This window comes from Hemitrygon akajei, chromosome 1 (assembly GCF_048418815.1).
Source record: "Hemitrygon akajei chromosome 1, sHemAka1.3, whole genome shotgun sequence".
Taxonomy (NCBI): domain Eukaryota; kingdom Metazoa; phylum Chordata; class Chondrichthyes; order Myliobatiformes; family Dasyatidae; genus Hemitrygon; species Hemitrygon akajei.
In genome coordinates, this window is record NC_133124.1 from 68,319,088 (window position 1) to 68,341,109 (window position 22,022).

The following is a 22,022-nucleotide window of genomic DNA, read 5'->3' on the forward strand; positions in this document are numbered from 1 at the left end:
TTGCTTTCTCATCTCAATAATTCTTGAAATAGGCAAAGAAAAGAAAGGAAAAAACAATGGGAAGAGAAGTACGATGGCACATTGTTTGCTGATATCAACCTACCTCTGGACAGTAACATCCTGCGATACACTTTGTCCCAGTGACATCACATTCCTGTTTCTGGCCCAGGTCAGAGCAGTGGCCACCACAGCCTGACCCACACATTCGGTGTTCAAATGGACTTTCGCACTCAGCGTCTGTGAAAAGAAACTGCGTCAAAAACAGAGAAAAAACTGGGAATTGCTGAATGGAAACAGGAAGATGGATGAGATCGAGAGAAGAGGGGGATGAGGAAGAGAGGGAGGGACAGGGGAAGGAAGCAAGAGAAAAAGGGAGATACAGAGATTGACCTGTGAGGATGGCAAGTCTGGTGGTGGGTGAGGAAGAAAACAACTGGGTGTAGTAAAGGGTATGAATAGTAATTGTCATATTAAAACTGTCCCCTCTTAATATCAGTTCATATCAAAAGACTTCAAGATAAATTTAGATGATGTTTTTCTCTAGAAGGAACTGGTTTATTTACATGAAGTTATACAGAACAGAAACAGGCCCTTCTTCCATACTGATCTGGACTTCACCCATTTGCTACGTTTTGCTTCTAAATCTTTCCTATCCTTGTACTTGATCAAATGTTTTTAAAATGCTGTTATTGTACCTGCCTCAAACACTTCCTCTAGCAGCTTATTCCATGTACTGTCCACCCTCTGAGTAACAAAGTTGTGCCTCAGGTTATTTTTAAATTTTTCCCCTCTCATGTTAAATCTATGTTCTCTTGTTTTTGATTTGCTCTTCCTGGGAAAACTACTGTGTACATTTACCCTATTCATGCCCCTCCTGAGTCCATAGAGCACTATAAGGTCTCCTAGGATCCAATAAACACAAGTCCCATCCTATCTAGACTCTTCCTATAATCCAGTCCCTCAGTCCTGGCAATATCTTCTTAGCACCCTTTCCAGCTTAATGATATTTATTGTACAACAGAGTAACCAAAACTGTACACACTACTCTAGCTGTGGCTTCTCCAATGTCTTGTATAACTGCAACATGACATCCTAACTGTCTGTTGAAGGACAGTGTGTCAAATGGATTCTTCGCCACCCTGTCTACCTGTGATGCTACTTTTAGGGAGCCATATATTTGTATTCCTAGTTCCCTCTGTTCTACAACACTCTCCAGTTCCCAACTGTTTACTGAGAAAGTTCCACCTTGATTTGATTTTCCAAAACGCAACACTTCACTTTTATTTGAATGAACACCCCTCATACCAAAGAGCGTTTGATTCGGGCGGCTCGGAAAAAGGGTATGATCAGCTTTCAAGAGTTTAAATTTCGCATTCTGGAAGATTATAGCCCTGAAGCCTTAAGGGCAAGAATGGCTTTTAGATCGGTTATGTCGAAATTTCACCAGAAAGGCTGCAAGCAAGCATTGTTATTTCCAGCATACTTGAGAGTCACTCTTGATGACGGAACTTTTCGGCTGTTTAAATCTCCAGCGGATGCTCAAAGTTTTCTGGAACAATGACATTCTATCGGGTTGACTAATGTAATTTAGTCTATAGATTTGGATCTGTCACAGAATGATGTTTGGTTTTTTTTGGGTATGGCTTACATGTATTTTTTATATACGGTTAAAGCTCTTTTTGACTTTATTATTTTTCCATATTATTAATCTATTAGCGTTGAAAATAACTTATTAGGGTTTTTTTTTCCTTTTTGTTTTTCTTTTTAAGCTGATATACGCTTTTTTATATTCTTAACATTTAAATGTTAAGATTTTTAAAAAAAATAAAATGTCGTTTCTTCTTCCCGACAGACTTTAGTGCTTGGAACGTCATATCCGTTTTGACATGTTTGAAAGTTTTAAACTTTCATTTAAAATACCAATCCAGTATTAGTCATTTATGGGTTTTATCGTTTTAATTCTTTTTTAACCCTTTTGTTTATACACATTTATAATACTAATTTTATATTTTAACTTTTGTTACACCAACCCTCTCTTATAATGTGGGTTGTTTGTATTTTTTTTAAACTTTGTTGTGTCTGAGTTGCCGTCTTGAGACACGGGGGTAATTTTAGTGTTAGATTGCCTGCTTGCCTCTTTTTGGCTTTTTTCCTGGGGTTTTGAGGGTGGAGGGAGGGGGATTTTTCTTTTTTCTTTTCTTTTTGCTTGCTTTCTGCTTAGTTTTATTTCATGGGCTTATATGAAACTACAAAAATGGTCGCAGTGCCGTGACTTCCGGTTTCTCCTTGAACTTACTTCCTTCTTCCGGGTTCATGAGTTCACTTTTTTTTCAAACTTATGTGTTAACTGTAATAAATATTGTCAATATAGATAGGACTATTAACTTTGTTTCTTGGAATACTAATGGTTTAAATCATCCGATCAAACGGAAAAAAACATTCAAAGTATTCCATAGAATGAATGCCAATGTTATTTTTGTACAAGAGACTCATGTAAGGAAGGTGGATAGTCAACGGTTGTTTAGGTTTTGGAAGGGCCAACAGTATCACTCAAATTCACAAGCCAAAGTAAGAGGTGTTTCCATTTTTATAGATTCATCAACTTCTTTTATACATCATGAAATAATTTCAGATCCGCAAGGTAGATTTTTGCTTATTACTGGTCTACTTTTTAATCAAAAAGTTGTTTTAGTTAATGTTTATGCTCCAAATACTGATTGTCCTGAATTTTTTAAATGTTTATTTACATCCTTTCCTAATTTGAATCAATATAGATTGATAATGGGTGGGGATTTTAACTGTTGTTTAAACCCTTTGATGGATAGATCCAAGCCCACCCAAACTCTTCCGAATAAATCGGCTTCTCTCATTAACTCTTTTATGATTGATTCAGCTATTTGTGAAATTTGGTGTTTTTTACACCCTAATGACAAAGAGTTTTCATACTTTTCCCATGTTTATCATAACTACTCAAGAATTGATTACTTTTTTATTGATCACCATTTACTTACAGATGTTATGGATTGTAAATATGACTCTATTACCATATCTGATCATCCACCTTTGAAGTTATCTATTAAGATGACGGATTCATATATTAATGCTAAAGGTTGGAGGTTCAATCCTGTTTCATTGCAGGATTCTGACTTTGTTAAGTTTATTAAACAGCAAATTGATTTGTTTTTCTCAACAAATTCTACAGCAGAGATCTCTAGTGGAACTTTATGGGATACTTTTAAGGCATATATTCGTGGACAGATTATTTCATATTCTGATGGAGTTAGGAAACGAACTAATTCTAAAATATTAACACTAGTTGATAAAATCAAAGCAATTGACAAGATTTATTCAATGACCCCTAGCAAAGAACTTTATAAAGGAAGAGTGGAACTTCAAATGGAGCATAGCTTATTATTATCCTCCTCGATTGAAAGTCAGTTAATTAAATCAAAAGCCCAATTCTATATATATGGAGATAAGTCTGGTAAATTACTAGCTAACCAATTGAAAATTGTTTCGGATAAACGACAGATTACTAGGATTCGTAAACAAGATGGTACTTTGACGATCGATCACAAAGAGATAAATAAAGCCTTTCAAGATTTTTATAATTCCTTATATCAATCAGAATGTACTAAGGACTCTTCTATAATAAATGAATTTTTAAGGAAATTGAATATTCCAAAAGTAACTGTTGAGGATAGTGTATTTTTGGATACACCTATTACGGAGTCTGAAATAGAAAAGGCTATTTTTTCAATGAATTCGGGTAAAGCTTCTGGTCCAGATGGTTTCTCTACAGAATTTTTTAAATCTTTTTCTTCCATACTTTCTCCTTGGCTTTGTAAAATTTTTAAAGATGCATTAAGTATAGGCAAATTACCACAATCTTTTTATGAAGCTTCTATTTCTTTAATTCTTAAAAAAGATAAAGACCCTACTGAATGTGCATCCTATCGGCCTATATCCTTGTTGAATACGGATTTTAAGATTTTTAGTAAAATTTTGGCTATTAGATGAGAAAATATATTACCTCGAATTATTTCTGAAGATCAGACTGGATTTATTAAAAATCGCTATTCATCTTTTAACATTAGAAAATTAATTAATATTATTTATACCTCTTCATCTAAAATACCAGAATGTGTCATTTCTTTAGATGCCGAAAAAGCATTTGATAGAGTCGAATGGCCATATTTATTTAATACAATGCAACATTTTAATTTTAGTTCAAAATTTATATCATGGATTAAATTAATATACCATAAACCCTTAGCTTCGGTTTTTACCAATAATCAAAGATCCCCTTTTTTTCAGCTATTTCGTGGTACAAGGCAAGGTTGTCCTTTAAGTCCTCTACTATTTGACATTGCTTTAGAACCCTTGGCTATAGCTATTCATGAATCACCCAATATTCTTGGTATTACCCGTGGGGAGATGACGTATAAGGTATCATTATATGCGGATGATTTGTTATTATATATATCTGACCCTGAAAGATCTATTCCTGCTATTTCTTCTTTGCTCGCTCAATTTAGGAACTTTTCTGGTTATAAATTGAATTTTAATAAGAGTGAACTATTTCCATTAAATATGCATGTTCCAATTTATAATCATGTACCATATAGAATTGTTACAGATTATTTTACTTATTTAGGTATTAAAATTACTAAAAAACATAAAGATTTATTTAAAATTAATTTTCTACCTTTAATTGACCAAATTAAGCAACTTGCTATTAGGTGGTCTCCACTATCTTTGTCATTGGTAGGCAGAGTTAATGCTATTAAAATGATGATACTACCTAAATTTTTATATTTATTTCAAGCATTACCAATTTTTATTCCGAAATCTTTTTTTGATATGGTTGACTCTAAAATATCTTATTTGTGGCAGAACAAAAATCCTAGACTAGGCAAAAAATATTTACAGAAGCCTAAGAAGGAGGGCGGCTTGGCTCTACCAAACTTAAGATTTTACTATTGGGCAGTTAATATATGGTATTTAATATTCTGGACACAAGAATCGACTACAGCTGCTTGCCCACAATGGGTAAATTTGGAATGTAAATCTGTGCAAGATTTTTCACTGATTTCAATCTTAGGATCTTCACTTCCTTTTTCGTTATTCAAAATGAATAAACAGATACCGGTAACTAATCCCATAGTCAAGTATACATTACGAATTTGGTTTCAATTTCGTAAATTTTTTGGCTTGAATAAGTTTATGCTGTCATGTCCTATAATATCTAACTACTTCTTTCGGCCTTCATCTATAGATCAAGCTTTTCTTTTATGGAAAACAAAAAGTATAACATGTTTTCGTGATCTGTTTTTGGATGATAACATTATGTCCTTTGAACAGCTATCTAATAAATATAATTTACCTAAAACCCATTTTTTTTTTAGATATTTGCAAGTCAGAAATTTTTTGTATAATGAATTAAAGTCTTTTTCGAAAGAATGTCCATTGGACATTACAGAAAGAAATTTTAGCCCTCAATCCTTGTCAAAAGGATTTAGTAGCTATCATTTATAATATGATTATGAGTGTACAGCCAGATGTATCAGAAAAAATTAAGGAATGGCAAGAAGAATTGCATTGTCCTATATCTACTGAGCAATGGGAAAAAATTTTATCATTGGTAAATTCGTCCTCTATTTGTGCTAAACATGCCCTAATACAATTTAAGGTTGTACATAGAGCTCACATGTCTAAAGATAAACTTGCTCGATTTTATTCTTATGTTAATTCAACCTGTGACAGATGTCATTCTGATGTTGCTTCATTGACTCATATGTTCTGGTCTTGTCCTTGTTTACAAAATTATTGGAAAGATATTTTTAATATTATTTCAAGAGTTTTAATTATCAATTTCCAACCGCATCCTTTTACTGCAATTTTCGGTTTACCAATGATAGATAATAATCGTCTATCCGCTTCATCTCAACGAATGATTGCATTTGTTACATTAATGGCTAGAAGATCTATTTTACTGAATTGGAAAGAAATTAACCCTCCAACTGTATTTCAGTGGTTTTCTCAAACCATTTCTTGTTTGAGTTTAGAAGAAATTAGAAGTGTGGTTTTTGATTCTTCAGTTAAATTTGAGGAAACTTGGAGACCATTTATTCAACATTTTCATATGAGTTAAATGGTCTGATCCTAAACCTTACTGTTATTATCCTTAATTATTTGGATGGAGGTTCGGAGTTATCGGCACTACTGTATGTATTTAACATTATGCAATTGCCCATGTTAGTTAGTTTTTTTTAAAAGTTTTCTTTTAGTTTTTCTTTTGGGGTTTTTTTTCTTCTCTTTTTTGATTCTTTTACATTAATACTATGAGTTTGGGAGGCCTTATATATTGATTATTATATATCTGATTGTCTATTTAAACTATTAATTATGTACTCTCAAATGTTTTGTATTCATATTTCACTTATGTTTTTCTTAAAATTAATAAAAAGATTTAAAAAGAAAGAAAGAATGAACACCATTTGCCATTCTTTGGCACACTTAGCCAGTTGATCAAAATCTCCATGTAATTGTTGATTGACTTAGCCATCTATGATACAACATATTTCAAAATCATCTATAAACTTACCAGCTATGCCTTGTACTTTATCATCCAAATCACTGATCCAAGTAGTGGTCGACAATGAGCCCAGCACCAATACCTTGAACTTACCACTAGTCACTGACCTCAGTTCAATAAACAACCTTCTGCTGAGTAAGTGAAGCCTCCATAGGTCAGGTGGACCATGGATATTCCGTCCTAGCTATCTAGACACGCAAACCCGGGCTGTAGAATATGGAGAGCAAGCTGTTGTCCATGTAGCAAGCTCCCCCTCTCCAGACATCTGATGAACCCAAAGGGATGGCAAAGACCGATACAGTTTGGCACCAGCAGAGTCGCAGGAGCTGCCAGTCAGCATTGAACTCAATGTAGGACTGACTTAGGGACTCCAGCTCTGGATTTTTCCCTTCAGGGTTTACTGCCAAAGCTTCCTCCCTGAGTGGGTATAATTGCAAGGTAGCATCATAGTTCCATTCTCAACCCATCACTGCCTGTTACTGACTTCCCACTAACCTCACAGTCTGCTTCACTCCAGTTCCGTTCATCTACTCATTACCACGGCAAGTGAGAAACCAGTGCCACAGTCCCCCTCCTCACCTGCACACTCCAGTTGGTGACACACTCGGGACATCTTCTCTCGCCCTCTGCAGGCTCTCCCCCCATACAAGGGCTTGTGGACGATGCGATATCGGTGTTGCACAGGAGAAGTACATGAACACATTGTCCATTCAGTCCATAAGCCCAGTTTACAGTCAACTGTAAAGAAAGAAATTCATCAGAGAATGTGAATATACACATGTGGATGGCAAGAAAATCCCAAATGGACATCCTCAGAGAGATGAAGGCTGACAGGTGAGGACATAATCCCAGAAGGATGCACAGATAGGAACATGGGCAGACAGATGTAGAGGGATATGCAGCAACATGGAAAACTGTACCAACTGTTCCAGAGACACATGCAAACAGGGAGACAAGTTTCCCACTCAGTTAGACAAATCTGACACTAAGAGATGGCCCAAGAGGTAGACACAAAGAAACAGGGAGACAGAACCTGAGGAACACACTGACAGATAGATGGGGAGACAAAGACAGTACGCAAATATACATTAGCACCAATGGCAGACGTAGAAAGGAGAAAGGAGTCATGTGTAGAGAGTGAAGGGATTAAGAGGCTGAAAGACAGAAACCTCTGGATTACTCCTGATGCCGCATGCTAGCCAGGGATTCAGGTTCTTGGATCACTGGAACCTCTACAAGAGAAGCAGGGCGTACCTTAACTGGGGAGAACCAATGTCTTGGTCGGGTGGTTCACTTTTGCTACTTGTGGAGAGGGTGGTGTAAGGAGGGGTTAAACTGGTTTGGCAGGGGGAATGGAACCAGAGCATCAGGGAGATTGAAAGGAAGGTGGATGTCATGACCTGTAAGTCTGTAAGGAAGCACAGGCAGAAGCAAGATAATACACATGTTGGGACAGACTGGTTTATTGTAATACTAGAATATTAGAGATAGGGGTGATGAACTCAGAGCATGGATCAGTACAGTACATCGAACATAGAACAGCACAGCACAGTTTGGCTCACAATGTTGTGCCAAGGTTTTAGTCTACTTCAAAATCATCCTAACCCTTCACTCCTATACAGCTGATAACCCACCATTTTTCTTTCATCCATGTGTCTATCTAATAGTCTCTAGAATGTCTCAAATGAATCAACCTTTACCACCATCCCAGCAGTACGTTCCAGTCACCAACAACTCCGTGTGAAAACTCTGCCTCTGACATCTCTCCTGTGCTTTCCTCCAATCACCTTAAAGGGATGAACTGTGCTATCAGCCGTTGCCATTCTGGGAAAAAGATGCTAGCTATTCTCTCTATGCCTCTTATCATCTCATACATCTCTGTCAAGTCACACCTCACCCTCCTTTGCTCCAAAGAGAAAAGCCCTAGCTTGCTCATCATTTCCCCATAAGACACTTGACCAAGTACCCCATAACCTCATCCTTAATAATGACTCCAACATCTTCCCTATCACTGATGTCAGGCTAACCAATCCATAATTTCCTTTCTGCTGCCTCCCTCTTTTCTTAAAGAGTGGAGTATCACTTCCAATTTTCCAGTCCTCCGGAACCATGCCAGAGTCCAATGATTCTTGAAAGATCATTACTAACGTCTCCACAATCACTACCGCTTTCAGAACCCTAGGGTGCAGTTTATCTGCTCTGGGTGACTTAAGTACATTTAGGTGCAACCGGTCACTTTTGAACAGGTCATACCTCCCCCAGAAAAGATCCCAATGATCCAAGAACCTGAAACTCTGCCCTCTGCACCAGCTTCTCAACCACACATTTATCTGCCAAATCATCCTGTTTCTACCCTCACTAGCATGTGGCACAGGTAGCAATCCAGAAATCACTACCCTGGAGGTGCTGCTTCTCAGCTTTCTGCCTAGCTCTCTAAATTCTCTCGTCAGGACCCCTTTGCTTTTCCTTCCTATGTCATTGGTACCAATATGTACCAAAACATCCAGTTGCTCCCCCTCCACTTCCAAAATGCTGTGGACACGATCCAAGATGCCCCTGACCCTGGCACCTGGGAGGCAACATACCATCCAGGTTTCCCATTCACTTCCACAGAATCTCCTGTCTGTTCCTCTGACTATTGAGTCCCCAGTCACTACTGCTCCCTTCTTCTCCCTCCTTCCCTTTTGCAGCACGGACCCATGCTCAGTGCCAGTAACCTGATCTCTATGGCACTGCCCTGGGAGGTCATCCCCCACACGATATCCAAAATGGCATATTTATTATTAAGGGGAATGGCTACAGGGGTTCTCTGCGCTAACTGTTGTTTTCCTGACAGTCACCCAGCTACCTGGCTTCTGCAACTTAGGGATGACTACTTCCTGTAACTCCATTCGATGATCTCCTCACTCTCCCATACAAGCCAAAGGTCATCCAGCTGCTGCTCCAGATCCCCAAAGTGGTCTTCAAGGAGCTGCAGCCGGATGCACTTCACACAGATGTAGTTCCCTGCGAGAGACTGGGTCTCCCAGGACTCTAATGTCCTGCATGAAGATGCGCTGCAATCTCTTACCTCACTTCCCATAGTAACCTAGGGTGTATCTCATACAGCCATGAGGACTTATCTATCCTAATGTCTTTCTAAAGCTCCAATACAGTGTCTTTCTTAACCGACATACTCTAGCACGGTAGCTTGTTCTCTACTGACTTCTCATTCATCAAGGGCCCTCTCACTGGTGCACACTGAAGCAAAGGATTCATTAAGACCATAACATTTAGGAGCAGAATTAGACCATTTGGCCCATCGAGCCTGCCCTGCCATTACATCATGGCTGATTTCATTCCCTTTCAGCCTCAATAACTTGCCTTTTCCTTGTATCCCTTCATGCCCTGACTAATCAAGAATCTGTCAACTTCTGCCTTCAGTATACTCAATGACAAGACTCCCACAGCTGCCTGTGGCAATAAGTTCCACAGACTCACCACTCTCTAGCTATAGAAATTCTTCCTCATCTCTGTTTTAAATGGACATCCCTCTATTCTAAGGCTGTGATCTCTGGTTCTAAACTCCACTCTATCTAGGCCTTCCAATTTCAATAGGTTTCACTGAGATCCCCCCCTCATTCTTCTAAACTCAAAAGCAGATAAATGCTCCTCATATGTTAACCCTTTATTTCCTCCTCTGGATCCTCTCCAATGCCAGCACATCTTATCTCAGATAAAGAGCCCAAAACTTTTCACAATGCTCCAAATGTAGTCTGACCAATAGCTTATAAAGGCTCAGCATTACATCCTTGCTTTTATCTTCTAGTCCTCTCAAAGTCAATACTAAAATTGCATTTCCCCTTTTTTACCACTGACTCAATCTTCAAGTTAGCCTTTGTGCAGTTAATCTGCACAAGGACTCCCAGGTTCCATTGCACCTCTTATTTTTAAGTTTTCTCCCCATTTAGAAAATTGTCTATGCTTTTATTCCTTCTCTCGAAGTGTATGCTTTCCTACACTATATTCCATCTGCTAATTCTTTGCCCATTCTTCCAGTCTGTCCAAGTCCTCCTGCACACTCACTGCTTCCTCATCACTACATGTCCCTCCACCTATCTTTGTATCGTCTGCAAACATGGTCACAAAACCATTAATTCTCTTACCCAATTCATTGACATATAATGTAAAAAGCGGTCACAACACTGATCCCTGTGGATCACCATTAGTCACTGGCAGCCAACCAGAAAAGGCCACCTTTATTCCCATCCTTAGTCCCCTACTGGTCAGCTAGTCTTCCATCCACACTAGAATCCTTCCTGTAATACCATGGGCTCTTATCTTGTTAAACATCTTCATGAGCAGCACCTTGGCAAAGACCTTTTAAAAATACAAATAAACAACATTCACTGACTATCCTTTGTCTATCCTGCCTGATATTTCCTCAAAGAATTTCAACAGATTTGTCAAGCAAAATTTCCCCCTTAAGGAAACCATGCTGACTTTGGCCTATTTTATCACACACCCCCAAGTACCCAGAAATCCCATCCTTTATAATAGACTCCAGCATCTTCCCAATCATTAAAGTTAGGCTAACTGGCCTATAACTTCCTTTCTTCTGCCTTCCTCCTTTCTAAAAGAGTGGAGTGACATTTGTAATTTTCCAGTCCTCAGAACCATTCCAGAATTTAGTAATTCTTGGAAGATCATTACTAATGCCTCCACAATCTCTTCAACTACCTCTTTCAGAACCCTGGAGTGTAGTCCATCTGATCCAGGTGACTAATCAATGGTACATTCAGATCTTCCAGCTTTCCAAGCACCTTCTCCTTAGTAATAGCAACTACACTCACCTCTGCCCCCTGACACTCTTGAACTTCTGGCATTCTTCTAGTATCTGCCTCAGTGAAGATACTAGAAGTTTGTCTGTCATTTCTTTGTCCTGCATTACTCTCTCTGCAGTGGTCTGATATGTACTCTCGCCTCTCTTTTACTCTTTATATACTATATCAGAAAATACTTTTGGTATCCTCTTTTATAGTGTTGGCTAGTTTATCTTCATATTTCATTTTTTTCTCTACTTATGGCTGCTTTAGTTGCCTTCTGTTGGTTTTTAAACACTCCACGCAAATTTTTGCTATATTATATGTCCTTCCTTTTGTTTTTATGCTGTCTTTTACCTTGCTTGTCAGCCATGGTTGTGTCATCTTCCCTTTAGAATAGTTCTTCATCTTTGAGATGTATCCATCCTGTGCCTACTGAATTCCTCCCAGAAATTCCAGCCATTGCTGTTCTGCTGTCATCCCTGATGTACCTCTTCAGTCAGCTTTACAAGCTTCTATCTCATACCTCTGTAATTCTCTTTTCTCCACTGTATTACTGATACATTTGACTTTAGCTTCCTCCTCTCAAACTGCAGGATGAATTCTATCACATTATGATCACTGCTTCTTACAGGTTCCTTTACCTTAAGCTCCCTAATCAAAACTGGTTCATTACACAATACCCAATCTAGAACTGCCTTGTTCTGCCACTGTTCCGGCTACTGCTGCTGTTTTCCACTCAAAGACCATCCCCTCCAATGATATGCAAAGCAGTGTACCTGTTAGAGAGAAGAATAGCTGCAATTGTTCTGTTGTTCTTAGGGGCCACCTACCTATTTGGCTGAACCTGTGGAAAGACCACCTCCCTGAAACTCCTCACTATAACCATCTCTTCCTGCTGCTCCTCAGTGAGTCCAGCTGCCGTTCTGACCAACTTACGTGGTCCGAGAGGAGGAGCAGGTGGACTCACTTGCAGCAAAAGTAACTGTCTGGAGCAGTGGACTGCTCACTGATCTCCAACATTTCACAAGAGAAGCATCCATTCCACTGATTGCCATTTCTGTCCCTCAAATTACAACTGAATTAAAAGAAAGAACAGACCCCACCTTGCCACGGCCCAGCCTCCTCACCTGTCACATGCTCAAATTAACCAGTAAACAAAGGAACAGGAGCCTTTCTGATTATTATGGGGTATGAGAAGTATCCCACAACAAAAAGAAAATAAACACTTGTCAACATTGTCCATATCTTGAGAAATGTGACCACTGGGAGAACTTAGCAAGTTAGGCAATGTCTACGTTGATGTTTTGGGCCAGGATGGTTCATCAGGAGGTGAGCCCCCGATCGAGGCTGCAGATTCAGAGTTTACACTGACCTGGACACGGCTGGCTGTAACAGGGCTCCAGTTCCTGTCGATCTTCTCCTGATTCCGAGCACCTCCTGCTTCTATAGGCTGGCCCACAGGTGAGGGAACATGCACTCCATGCTGACCAGTGGCAGCTTCCATCACCTTACACCAACAGAACAGACTGCAGTTATTCTCTGATTCCTCAGTCCCTCTCACTGCTTTCCCCTAACCCAGCACACTGCCTGGGTTTCCATTTTGCATTTTTATGAATCATGTCATGTTCACAAAAGGAGGACAGATCCACTCTTGCTAACTACCCTATTAGACTATCCTCAGTCATCACAGTGATGCAACCATTGTTAACTGTGCTATTAACAAGCACACCTCAACACTAATAAAATTACATAGACCGAGTTTGCATTTTTCCTGGAGCCATCAGCCTCTTCTCGCTGCAACTATCATTGTTATATTTTAAACACTCCTAAGCGTGTTTGTGCTTTTTATATAATCACCCACAAACGTGATTGTTCAGTAATTTTTGCAGTGGTTACAGTTGCCTCTACTTTGCTGGAAACTTCTTGGTTACAGCGAAGGGTGTTACATTACTTGAATCTGTTGGAATTTCAATGGAATTTACAGCGTTGTCCTTGCTCTTTCTCGTTCTCTCCCCTCATGCTTCTTCTCCCTTTGTCATATTTATTCTTGTAATACTTAACACAACAAGCAGCAAGTTCTATGCCTCTTTCTTAACTTCTGAAGAACCTTTAGATTGCAAAAGCTTCCGGATCCAGTGTGTTAAACTAACTGGCCCTTGATGTCAAGGCAGTATTTGACTGAACGTGACATCAGTGTACCCTGGTAAAACAAAAGAAAATGGGCATCCAAGGAAAAGTACAGGACAAAATAAATTGTTGGAAGAACTCAGCGAGTTAATCAGCTTCAGTGGTTGGGAAGGGAACTACCTGCATCAGAAGGTACTGTATCATACCTTGCCAAAGAAGATAGTGACTGGCAGAAGCCAATGATCAGTCCCAGCCCTAGAACATCACTGCAGGATCCTGATGAAGGGTTTCAATCCCACATGTCGACATTCCTTTCCTCCCACAGATGCTGCTCAAACCACTGAGTTCATCCATGGGTCACTTGTTGATTCAGATTGCAGCATCTGCAGTCTCTGGTACCATCACTGCAGGACTTCCTCAGAGCAATGCCCGAGCCCCATCCACCTTCAGCTACTTCATCAGTGACCTTCCTTCCAGCATGGTTAGAAGTGAACTGTGCACTGATGCTCGCAATGCCACTTGGAACTCTCCAGTGAATGAAGCAGCTCATATCTACATGTAGTAAGGTCTAAACAAGTCAGTCATGGTGCTGATAAATGACAAGTAATGTTCTTAGCACACAACTAAAAGACAATGATCACCTTTCACAGCAGTATTCAACAGACTATAATTGGCCAGTCCCCTACTATAACAGGAGTATCAATTATGCCAGCATCCAACTCCCACAACAATAAGAGAAAGCTAGAAGCTGGGTACTCTGTGTTGAGTGACTCACCTCCTTATTCCTTAGTATACCTTCCACCACAAACAAGGCACAAATCAGAAGTCTAATGAAATCTTCTCCAATGGCCTGTAGGATTACTGCCCAAAAATATCATAGCTCAGTGCCATATAGATCTGAGTAACCAGCTCAACTGGCACACCAGGGTAACCCTGAATGTTCCTTCACTCCATCACGAGTACACAGTGGCTGCAGAGTGCACTGTCTACAAAATGCACTGCAGTTACTCAGCCAGGTTACTCTGACATCAGGGAAAACTGGTTAATTGAATACATAAAACACAAGATTCTGTAGATATGGAATCTTGAGCAACAGATACAAAATTCTAGAGGAACTCAAGAAGTCAGGCAGCATCTATGAAGGGGAACAAGCAGTTGACATTTGTGGGCCAAGACCTTCCAATTAGGACTACTTGGATACAAAACTGGTTTGATGGTAGGAAGCAGAGGCAATAGTGGAAGGATATTTTTCAGACCAGAGGCCCAAGACTAATGATGTTCCCCAGGGCTCTGCTGGGCCCATTGCCATTTGTCATCTACATCATTGATTTTAATGAGAATATACAAGGCATGGTTAGTAAGTTTGCCTAAAATAGGTGGTATCATTGGCAGTGAAGATAGTTATCAGGATTTGCAGAGCGATTTTGATCAGCTGTGTAAGTGTGCATAGATATAGCAAATAGAGTTTAATTCAGATATGCATGTTATTGCATCTTGGGAAAAGAAATCAGTATCAGGTTTAATATCATGGGCATGAAACTTGTCATCTTCGCAGCAGCACAATGCAAAATAACAGAGAAAAAGCTGTTAATTACAGCATATAAATCAAATAGTTAAATTAAATAAGTAGTGCAAATATAGAAATTTCAAAAAGTAGTGAGGTAGCATTCATGGGTTCAATTTCATTCAGAAATCAGATGGCAGAGGGGAAGAAGCTGTTCCTGAGTTGCTGAGTGTGAACCTTCAGGGCTTCTGTACCTCCTTCCTTCCTGATTGTAACAATGAGAAGGGGGCATGGCCTCAGTGATGGGGGTCCTTAATGATGGACGCCAATTTTTTGAGATGTTTTGAATATTTCGGAGGCTAGTGCTCATGATGGAGCTGATGAAATTTACAACACTCTGAAGCTTAGTTCGATCCTGTGCAGTAGCAAACCGCAACCCCCCCCCCCCCCCATACCAGATGGTGAAACAACCTGTTAGAATGCTCCCGACGGTGCATCTGTAGAAATTTGAGTGTTTTTGGTGACACACCAAATCTTCTCAAACTCCTAATGAAATATAGTCACTGTCATGCTCTTTGTGTAGCTGCATCAATGTGTTGGGTCCAGGTTAGATCCTCTGGGAAATTGACTTCCAAGGAACAGTAAGGTCTGGGTAGTGTTGTAGAACAGGGGCACCTGGGAGTACATGGGCTCCCTGAAAGTGGTGTCACAGGTAGACAGGGTGATGAGAAGTCTTACAGCACACTAGTCATCAGTCAGAGCACTGAGTGTAAACATTGGGATGTTATGTTGCAGTTGGATAAGCTGTTTGTGAGGCAATATTTGGAATGTTCTCTTCTGTTTTGGTTACTCAGCTATCAGAAAGATACTATTAAACTGGGAAGTGTGCAGAGGAGAACCAGGAGGATGTTCTGCTGAACTGCCCAAAATGTTGACTGTACTCTTTTCCATAGATGCTGCCTGGTCTGCTGAGTTCCTCCAGCATTTTGTGTGTGTTACCATGAGGGTGTTGCTGGGACTCAAGAGGTTGACCGGCTTGAAACTTCTTTTTCATTAGAAGGTAGATAAATGAGAAGTGATCTTTTAGAAGTCTGTAAATTTATGAGGTGCATAATGTGCATGGTCATTTTCCAGGGTTGGGGAATCAGAACCGGAGAGCAGAGGGTGAGAGGGGAGACAATTAGAACTATAGAAACATACAGAATGAAACAGACCCTTTAGTCCAACTCTCCCATGCTGATTGTGTTGCCCAGTGAGCTAGTCTCAGCTGCCTGCTCTTGGCCCACAGCCCTCGAAACCTCTGCTCTCCATGTACTTGTCTAGATTACTTTTAAATGTTGCCGATGTGCCCACCTCAACTGCTGTTTCTGGCAGCTCATTCCACATGTACACCACTTCTGCATGAAGAAACTTGCCCCTGATGTCCCTCTGGCCTCTGATTTTAAACCTATACCCACTTGGTTTTAGTATGCCCCCCCCCCCCAGGAAAAAGACTATTTGTTTTTCTCATGTAGCAAATCTCTTCTGCCACGGTCCACCCTCCATCTCGATGGCACTACACGTTTCAAAATGCCTCTTACTGGTCTGGAAGGCCTTTCTGCATTCCTCATGGCTCCTTGGCCTTCGAGTGCAGGAGAGGCCAACCTTGAGGTTATAGATTGAGTGGCATTCGTCTTTGTAAGCTGCTGATATTCCAAATTGCATCCTGGTAATGTTACAGTACCATGGAACAACCCTATCTCTACCCAGTGCTTTGTAAAGAGCAGGAAAGTGCACACCTTTCCTTAGCTGCCAACCTTGCTAAAATATAAAATCCCCAGGATATCATCTTCACAACATTCCTGTATTACAGTTAGTAGATGATTTCTCTTTGTCCCATCAACTAATGTGTTATGAACGCTGTACACATTCAGACAAAGACCCTTATATTTGTTTTCTTACCATTTCTTCTCTGTTCTGACTAACTGGTTGCACCTATACATTTGCAGACTCTGTCCCTTCCTGTCAATCTCTGGATTCTACTACCCACATCATTATACTGCATTGTTGTCTGTTCTTCCCTTTAATTTTACCTTCACCTGGTCCCTGCCCCTGAAAATATTGTTTAAAACCTTATAAACAACCATAATAGTCAAAATAACACTGTTGCCAGCTTCCTTCAGGTGAAGCCTAACAGAACAGAACCAGGGCATGTACCTCATGAAGAAAACCCATTTCTTCCACACCTATATTTGAACTAGTGAGCTCCCTGATCTTATGCCAATACATGCTCATGTGTACTTGACTCAGGTAGTAATCCAGAGATTATTGCATTAGTGATTCTGCTTTTCTAATTTGGGCCTTAACCGCTCACACTCACTCGACAACCCTTGCCAATTTTTATCTGTGCAGCATTTTATCTGGATGCATAACATCTTGGTAGAGCAACTGACTGCAAGAAACTTCAGAGAAATTGTGGATGCAGCTCAGCACATCACAGAAGCCTGCTGTAGACTCTGTGAACTCTGTCTATACATCCCACTGCCTCAGTAAAGCAGCCAGAGTAATCCACCCATCTACCCGGAATATTTTCTCTTCTCAGTTCTCCCATTGGGTAGAAGAACACCTGAAAGCACGTTCCACCAGGTTTAAGGACAGTTTCTATCCACTGCTATTAGTCTCTTACTGTTAATGGACCTCTTGTATGATCGACAGGCAAATCCATATGGACTTTAATATGGATAAATGTGAGGTGATAAATTTCCGAAGGATAAACAAACCCATAACATACAAAATGAATGGTAACTTCTCCACTTCTCTATTCAATGTCCGGACCAATGAAGCCAGTATCCCACACATCTTCCTAATCACATTATCTACCTATGCTGCCACCTTCAAGAATTTGTGGACTTGAACTTCCATGTACCCCATACACTCCAAGATGCTACTACAAATTGCAAAAGAAAACCTCCATCTCCTATTGCCAATTTTGGACCTAGTTTGTCAATTTGCCCTGGATCTCATGGGCCCTAACCTTTTAAACCAGTCTCCTACATGGAATATTGACGTGACTAAAGTCCATGCAGCTCACATCAACTGCCCTGCCTCCAACAATGCACTTTGTAATCTCTTCAAAAAAATTCACTCAAACTGGTCAAACAGGATTTTTCCTTAGAAAAGTCAGGTTGGTTGTCATGGATTCATCCCTACCTTTCAATTTGACCATCAATCCTCTCCTGAGTTTTTTTTCCAGCATCTTTCCTTCCATTGATGATAGCCTCCCCTATCGTTAGTTCCCTATATCTGATACGTGCTTCGTTAATTTTTTTAATCTAACCCTTCAGTATCACTTGATACCCAGGGTTCCCTACACCTGTTATACCTGGCTTTTATCCTTACGGAAAAATGTTGGCCTTGAAGTCTTGTTATTTCTTTTATCTTCCCCAAGCATCACTCAATTTGTCTCTCAATTCTTCATTCTGACCCTGCCTCACACATTCCTTCCTTCTCCCTCCCTCCTCTCATTCCGAATGTCTCCATTCTCCAGTTCTGACCACAATGCTGTGAGCTTAGCCCCTGCTCTACTCACTGTACACTTGTGACTAGGAGGCTAAGCACCGCTCCAATACCGTGATGGCACCACTGCCACTGGCCCAATCAAAGGAGGTGACGAATCAGAAGGAGACTGAAAATCTGGCTAAGTGGTGCAACAATAACAACTTCTCACTCAATGTCAACAAGACCAAGGAGTGGTTATCGACCAGGAAGAGGAAACCGGAGGTCCAGGAGCCAGTTCTTATTGGGGGATCACAGGCGGAGAGGGTCAGCAACTTTAAATTCCTGTGTTCCTCTGAAACTGAATTTAACCAGGGTCCAGCACATAAGTGCCATTATGAAGAAAACACAGCAGCACCACTACTTTGAAGTTTGTGAAGTTTAGGCACATCACCTAAAACTTTTATAAACTTCTATAGATGTGTGGTGGAGAGTATATTGACTGGCTGCAGTATGGAAACACCAACATCCTTGAATGGAAAATCCTAAAAAAAAAGTTGTGGATATGGCTCAGTCCATCATGGGTAAAACCCTCCCCACCATTGAGCATATCGACACAGAGTTCTGTTGCAGGAAAGGAGCATCCATTATTAAGGACCCCCGCAGGCTAGGCCATGCTCCCTTCTCATTGCTGCCATCAAAAAGAAGGTACAGGATCCTCAGGACTCACACCACCAGGTTCAGGAACAGTTATTACCCCTCAACCATCAGCCTCTTGAAACAGAGGGGATAACTTCAAGCACCCCATCACTGAACTGTTCCCACAACCTATGGACTCACTTTCAAGAACTCTTCATCACATGTTCTCAATATGCATTACTTACTTATTATTATTATTACTTTTGTAGTTGCACATTTTGTTGTCTTTTGCATAGTGGTTGTTTGTCTGTCCTGTCGTGTGTGGTCTTTCATTGATTCTATTGTGTTTTTTGTATTTACTGCTGCATACGCCCACAATAAATGAATCTCAAGGTTGTATATGGTGACACATATGTACTTCGATAACAAATTTACTTTGAACCTTGAACCTTACCTGGACAGTCTGCACTGCTGCAATTTTTAGTTTGAATACTGAGACCTTCACAGTCTGAGCCCCCGTTCCGAGGTGGGGGGTTGATGCAAGCCCTTGTGCTTGTCTGCGACCCCCAGCCACAGGTTACTGAACAGTCAGACCATGACGACCAGGGCGTCCACCCTCCATCCACTAAAAAAGAAAGGTAAAGGCAGACAGAGTCATATTAGTCGAGCAATGAGATGATGTGACACAGCGTTTGGGTGAGGGTATTAAACCATTAACTTTCAATTAATCAAATGAAATAATGTCATTAATTGTTTTAAATGTGATGTTTCTATATTTTCATGTCCCTCATAGACTGTAATTTTATTTCTTTGTAACACGCTGTAAGGTTTCACCGCTAATGTAATGGCTTCTCTGTAATGTTCCACAGCTGCAGTAATGGTTTCTCTGTAGCAACAACGTTTGGGTTATGACTAGAGATAATGGGACATGCTAACCAATGAGCAGGATGTTGTTCTTTCTTGTGTGTCTGGGAGCTGGGAATTCGTGGTTCTTTTGCCAGGGAGAGAAGACGCGAATGGAGAGAATTGGTAGACCGCCGGACGGAGTGGGTGAAGCGAGGGTTCAAAGGTCAGCGATGATCTGAGGGGGTCGATGGTAGACGAACGGTCTATCAGTGAGCTCCAACGTTTGCGCATTAGACTGTTTCATGAGAATGAGCACTTTTTTTTTTTTTTTTGTTTTCTTTACTAACCATATAGTCAAATTAAGAATTATAAAGCTCAATTGTTTAATCACATATTGTGTACTGTTTGTTATTTCATGGTGCTGATTTGTAACAGGGGACACATCGGGCAGCATCCACCCAAATGAGATTTCTCAAGTTTGGCCAGGCCAGGGGCTATCATACCCAATATTAAGCTGCTCGCCGAAGCAAGAGTTACACCTTAATGACATCCAGCACCATGAAGTGCTTCGAGAGGCTAGGCATAGAACAGATGACCTCTAGCCTCCCATACATTCTCAAACCAATGCAATTCATCAACTGCTGAAACAGGTCCACAGCAAACCTTGCCCTACACTCACCCCTGGAGCATTTGGACAGTAAAATCACCTATGTCAGACTCCAGCTCTGTAAATACCATAATTCCAATCAAACTCCCAGACCTGGCACTCAACACTTCTCTTTGTAATTGATCCTTGACTCATGACCCAGACCACAATCAATAAGGACAGGCAGAACACCTCTACCATGATTATCCTCATCGCTGCTGCCCTGCAAGGCTGCATCCTCAGTCTCCTAGTCTAATCTCTGTACACTCATAACTCATATAGCAGATTCTGCTGCAGCTCCATCTACAAGTCTGCACATAACACCACCATCATGGGGCTTTCTTCAAATAACAATAAGCTGGAGTACAAGGAGATAGAGAGCTTAGTAACATGGTATCATGATAACAGCACCTTCCCCATGGTCAGCAAAACCAAAGAGCTTTAGGGATGGGTGCTGCAAATGCTCCTGTCTATATCAGTGATACTGAGGTCAAGAGGTTAACAGCTTCAAGTTCCTAGGAGTGAATATCACCAACAGTCTGCCCTGATCCAACTATTGATGCCATGATAAGAAAGCACACTACTGCTCCTACTTCCCCAGGAGGCTAAAGGAATTTAGCATGTCCCCTTTGACCCTGACCAGTTTTTAATAGACGCACCATAAAAAGCATCCTATCCCAATGCATTACAGCTTGGTATAGAAACTGACTAATTCCCACTCTACCTTGGTGCATGCAACAATAATAAATCAATTTACCAAGTTCTGAGTGATTATGAAAGGCTGTGAATATCAAGGGTATTCAATAGTGGCAGTTTCACAGCTGACCATGGGAGTGGGGCCTCGCTGCCCTACAGATGTAGACAAACACTCAAGTGAGACGGCTCCAATACTGCAACGTAGGGCGGAGGAGACAGTCTGGCCCAAGCTCTGGGGAAGGATCTGCCTTATCATTTACACAAACATAATTAATTATAATTACACAAAAATGTAGTAAAAGTAAATTCAACAGGAGAGTGACACAGCTATTTTCATATCACAACTCCCCGTGACCCAGGTTCAATTGCAGCCTCCAGTCCTGCGCAGGAACCTCACTCCCCAGAAACAGTCGCAGTGATAGAGAAACCCAAAGCCAAATCTCCTTGCACCACCCCTTCAGCCAGTCATCTGACCCATCTTTCTGCTCCTAGTTTGTGGCATCAGAAGCATTCCAAAGGTTACATTTTTAAAGGTACCTAGCTCCTTTATCCCTTGTCCAGACCAAGTAACTGGTACATACATGTGGGTACCTGTTATTCCCTTCCGTTTTCAGAAGACGGGAAATAGACATCAAGGGGATTTGAGCAGAAAGTGTTTTGTTTTTGTATATGCAGAGTAGATATTTG

At 40.5% G+C, this 22,022-nt stretch overlaps 1 protein-coding gene across 1 annotated transcript in view; it reads right to left on the reverse strand.

Moving 5' to 3' along the window:
- Positions 1–22,022, reverse strand: part of sspo (SCO-spondin) — a 288,864-nt gene that overhangs the window by 47,942 nt on the left and 218,900 nt on the right. Inside the window, exons 86-89 of the mRNA XM_073052198.1 lie at positions 19,602–19,772; positions 12,776–12,910; positions 7,178–7,336; positions 104–237 (exon numbers count right to left, since the gene is read on the reverse strand). Coding sequence (XP_072908299.1) covers positions 104–237; positions 7,178–7,336; positions 12,776–12,910; positions 19,602–19,772 — 599 coding nt within the window. The remainder of the gene's footprint in view (positions 1–103; positions 238–7,177; positions 7,337–12,775; positions 12,911–19,601; positions 19,773–22,022) is intronic.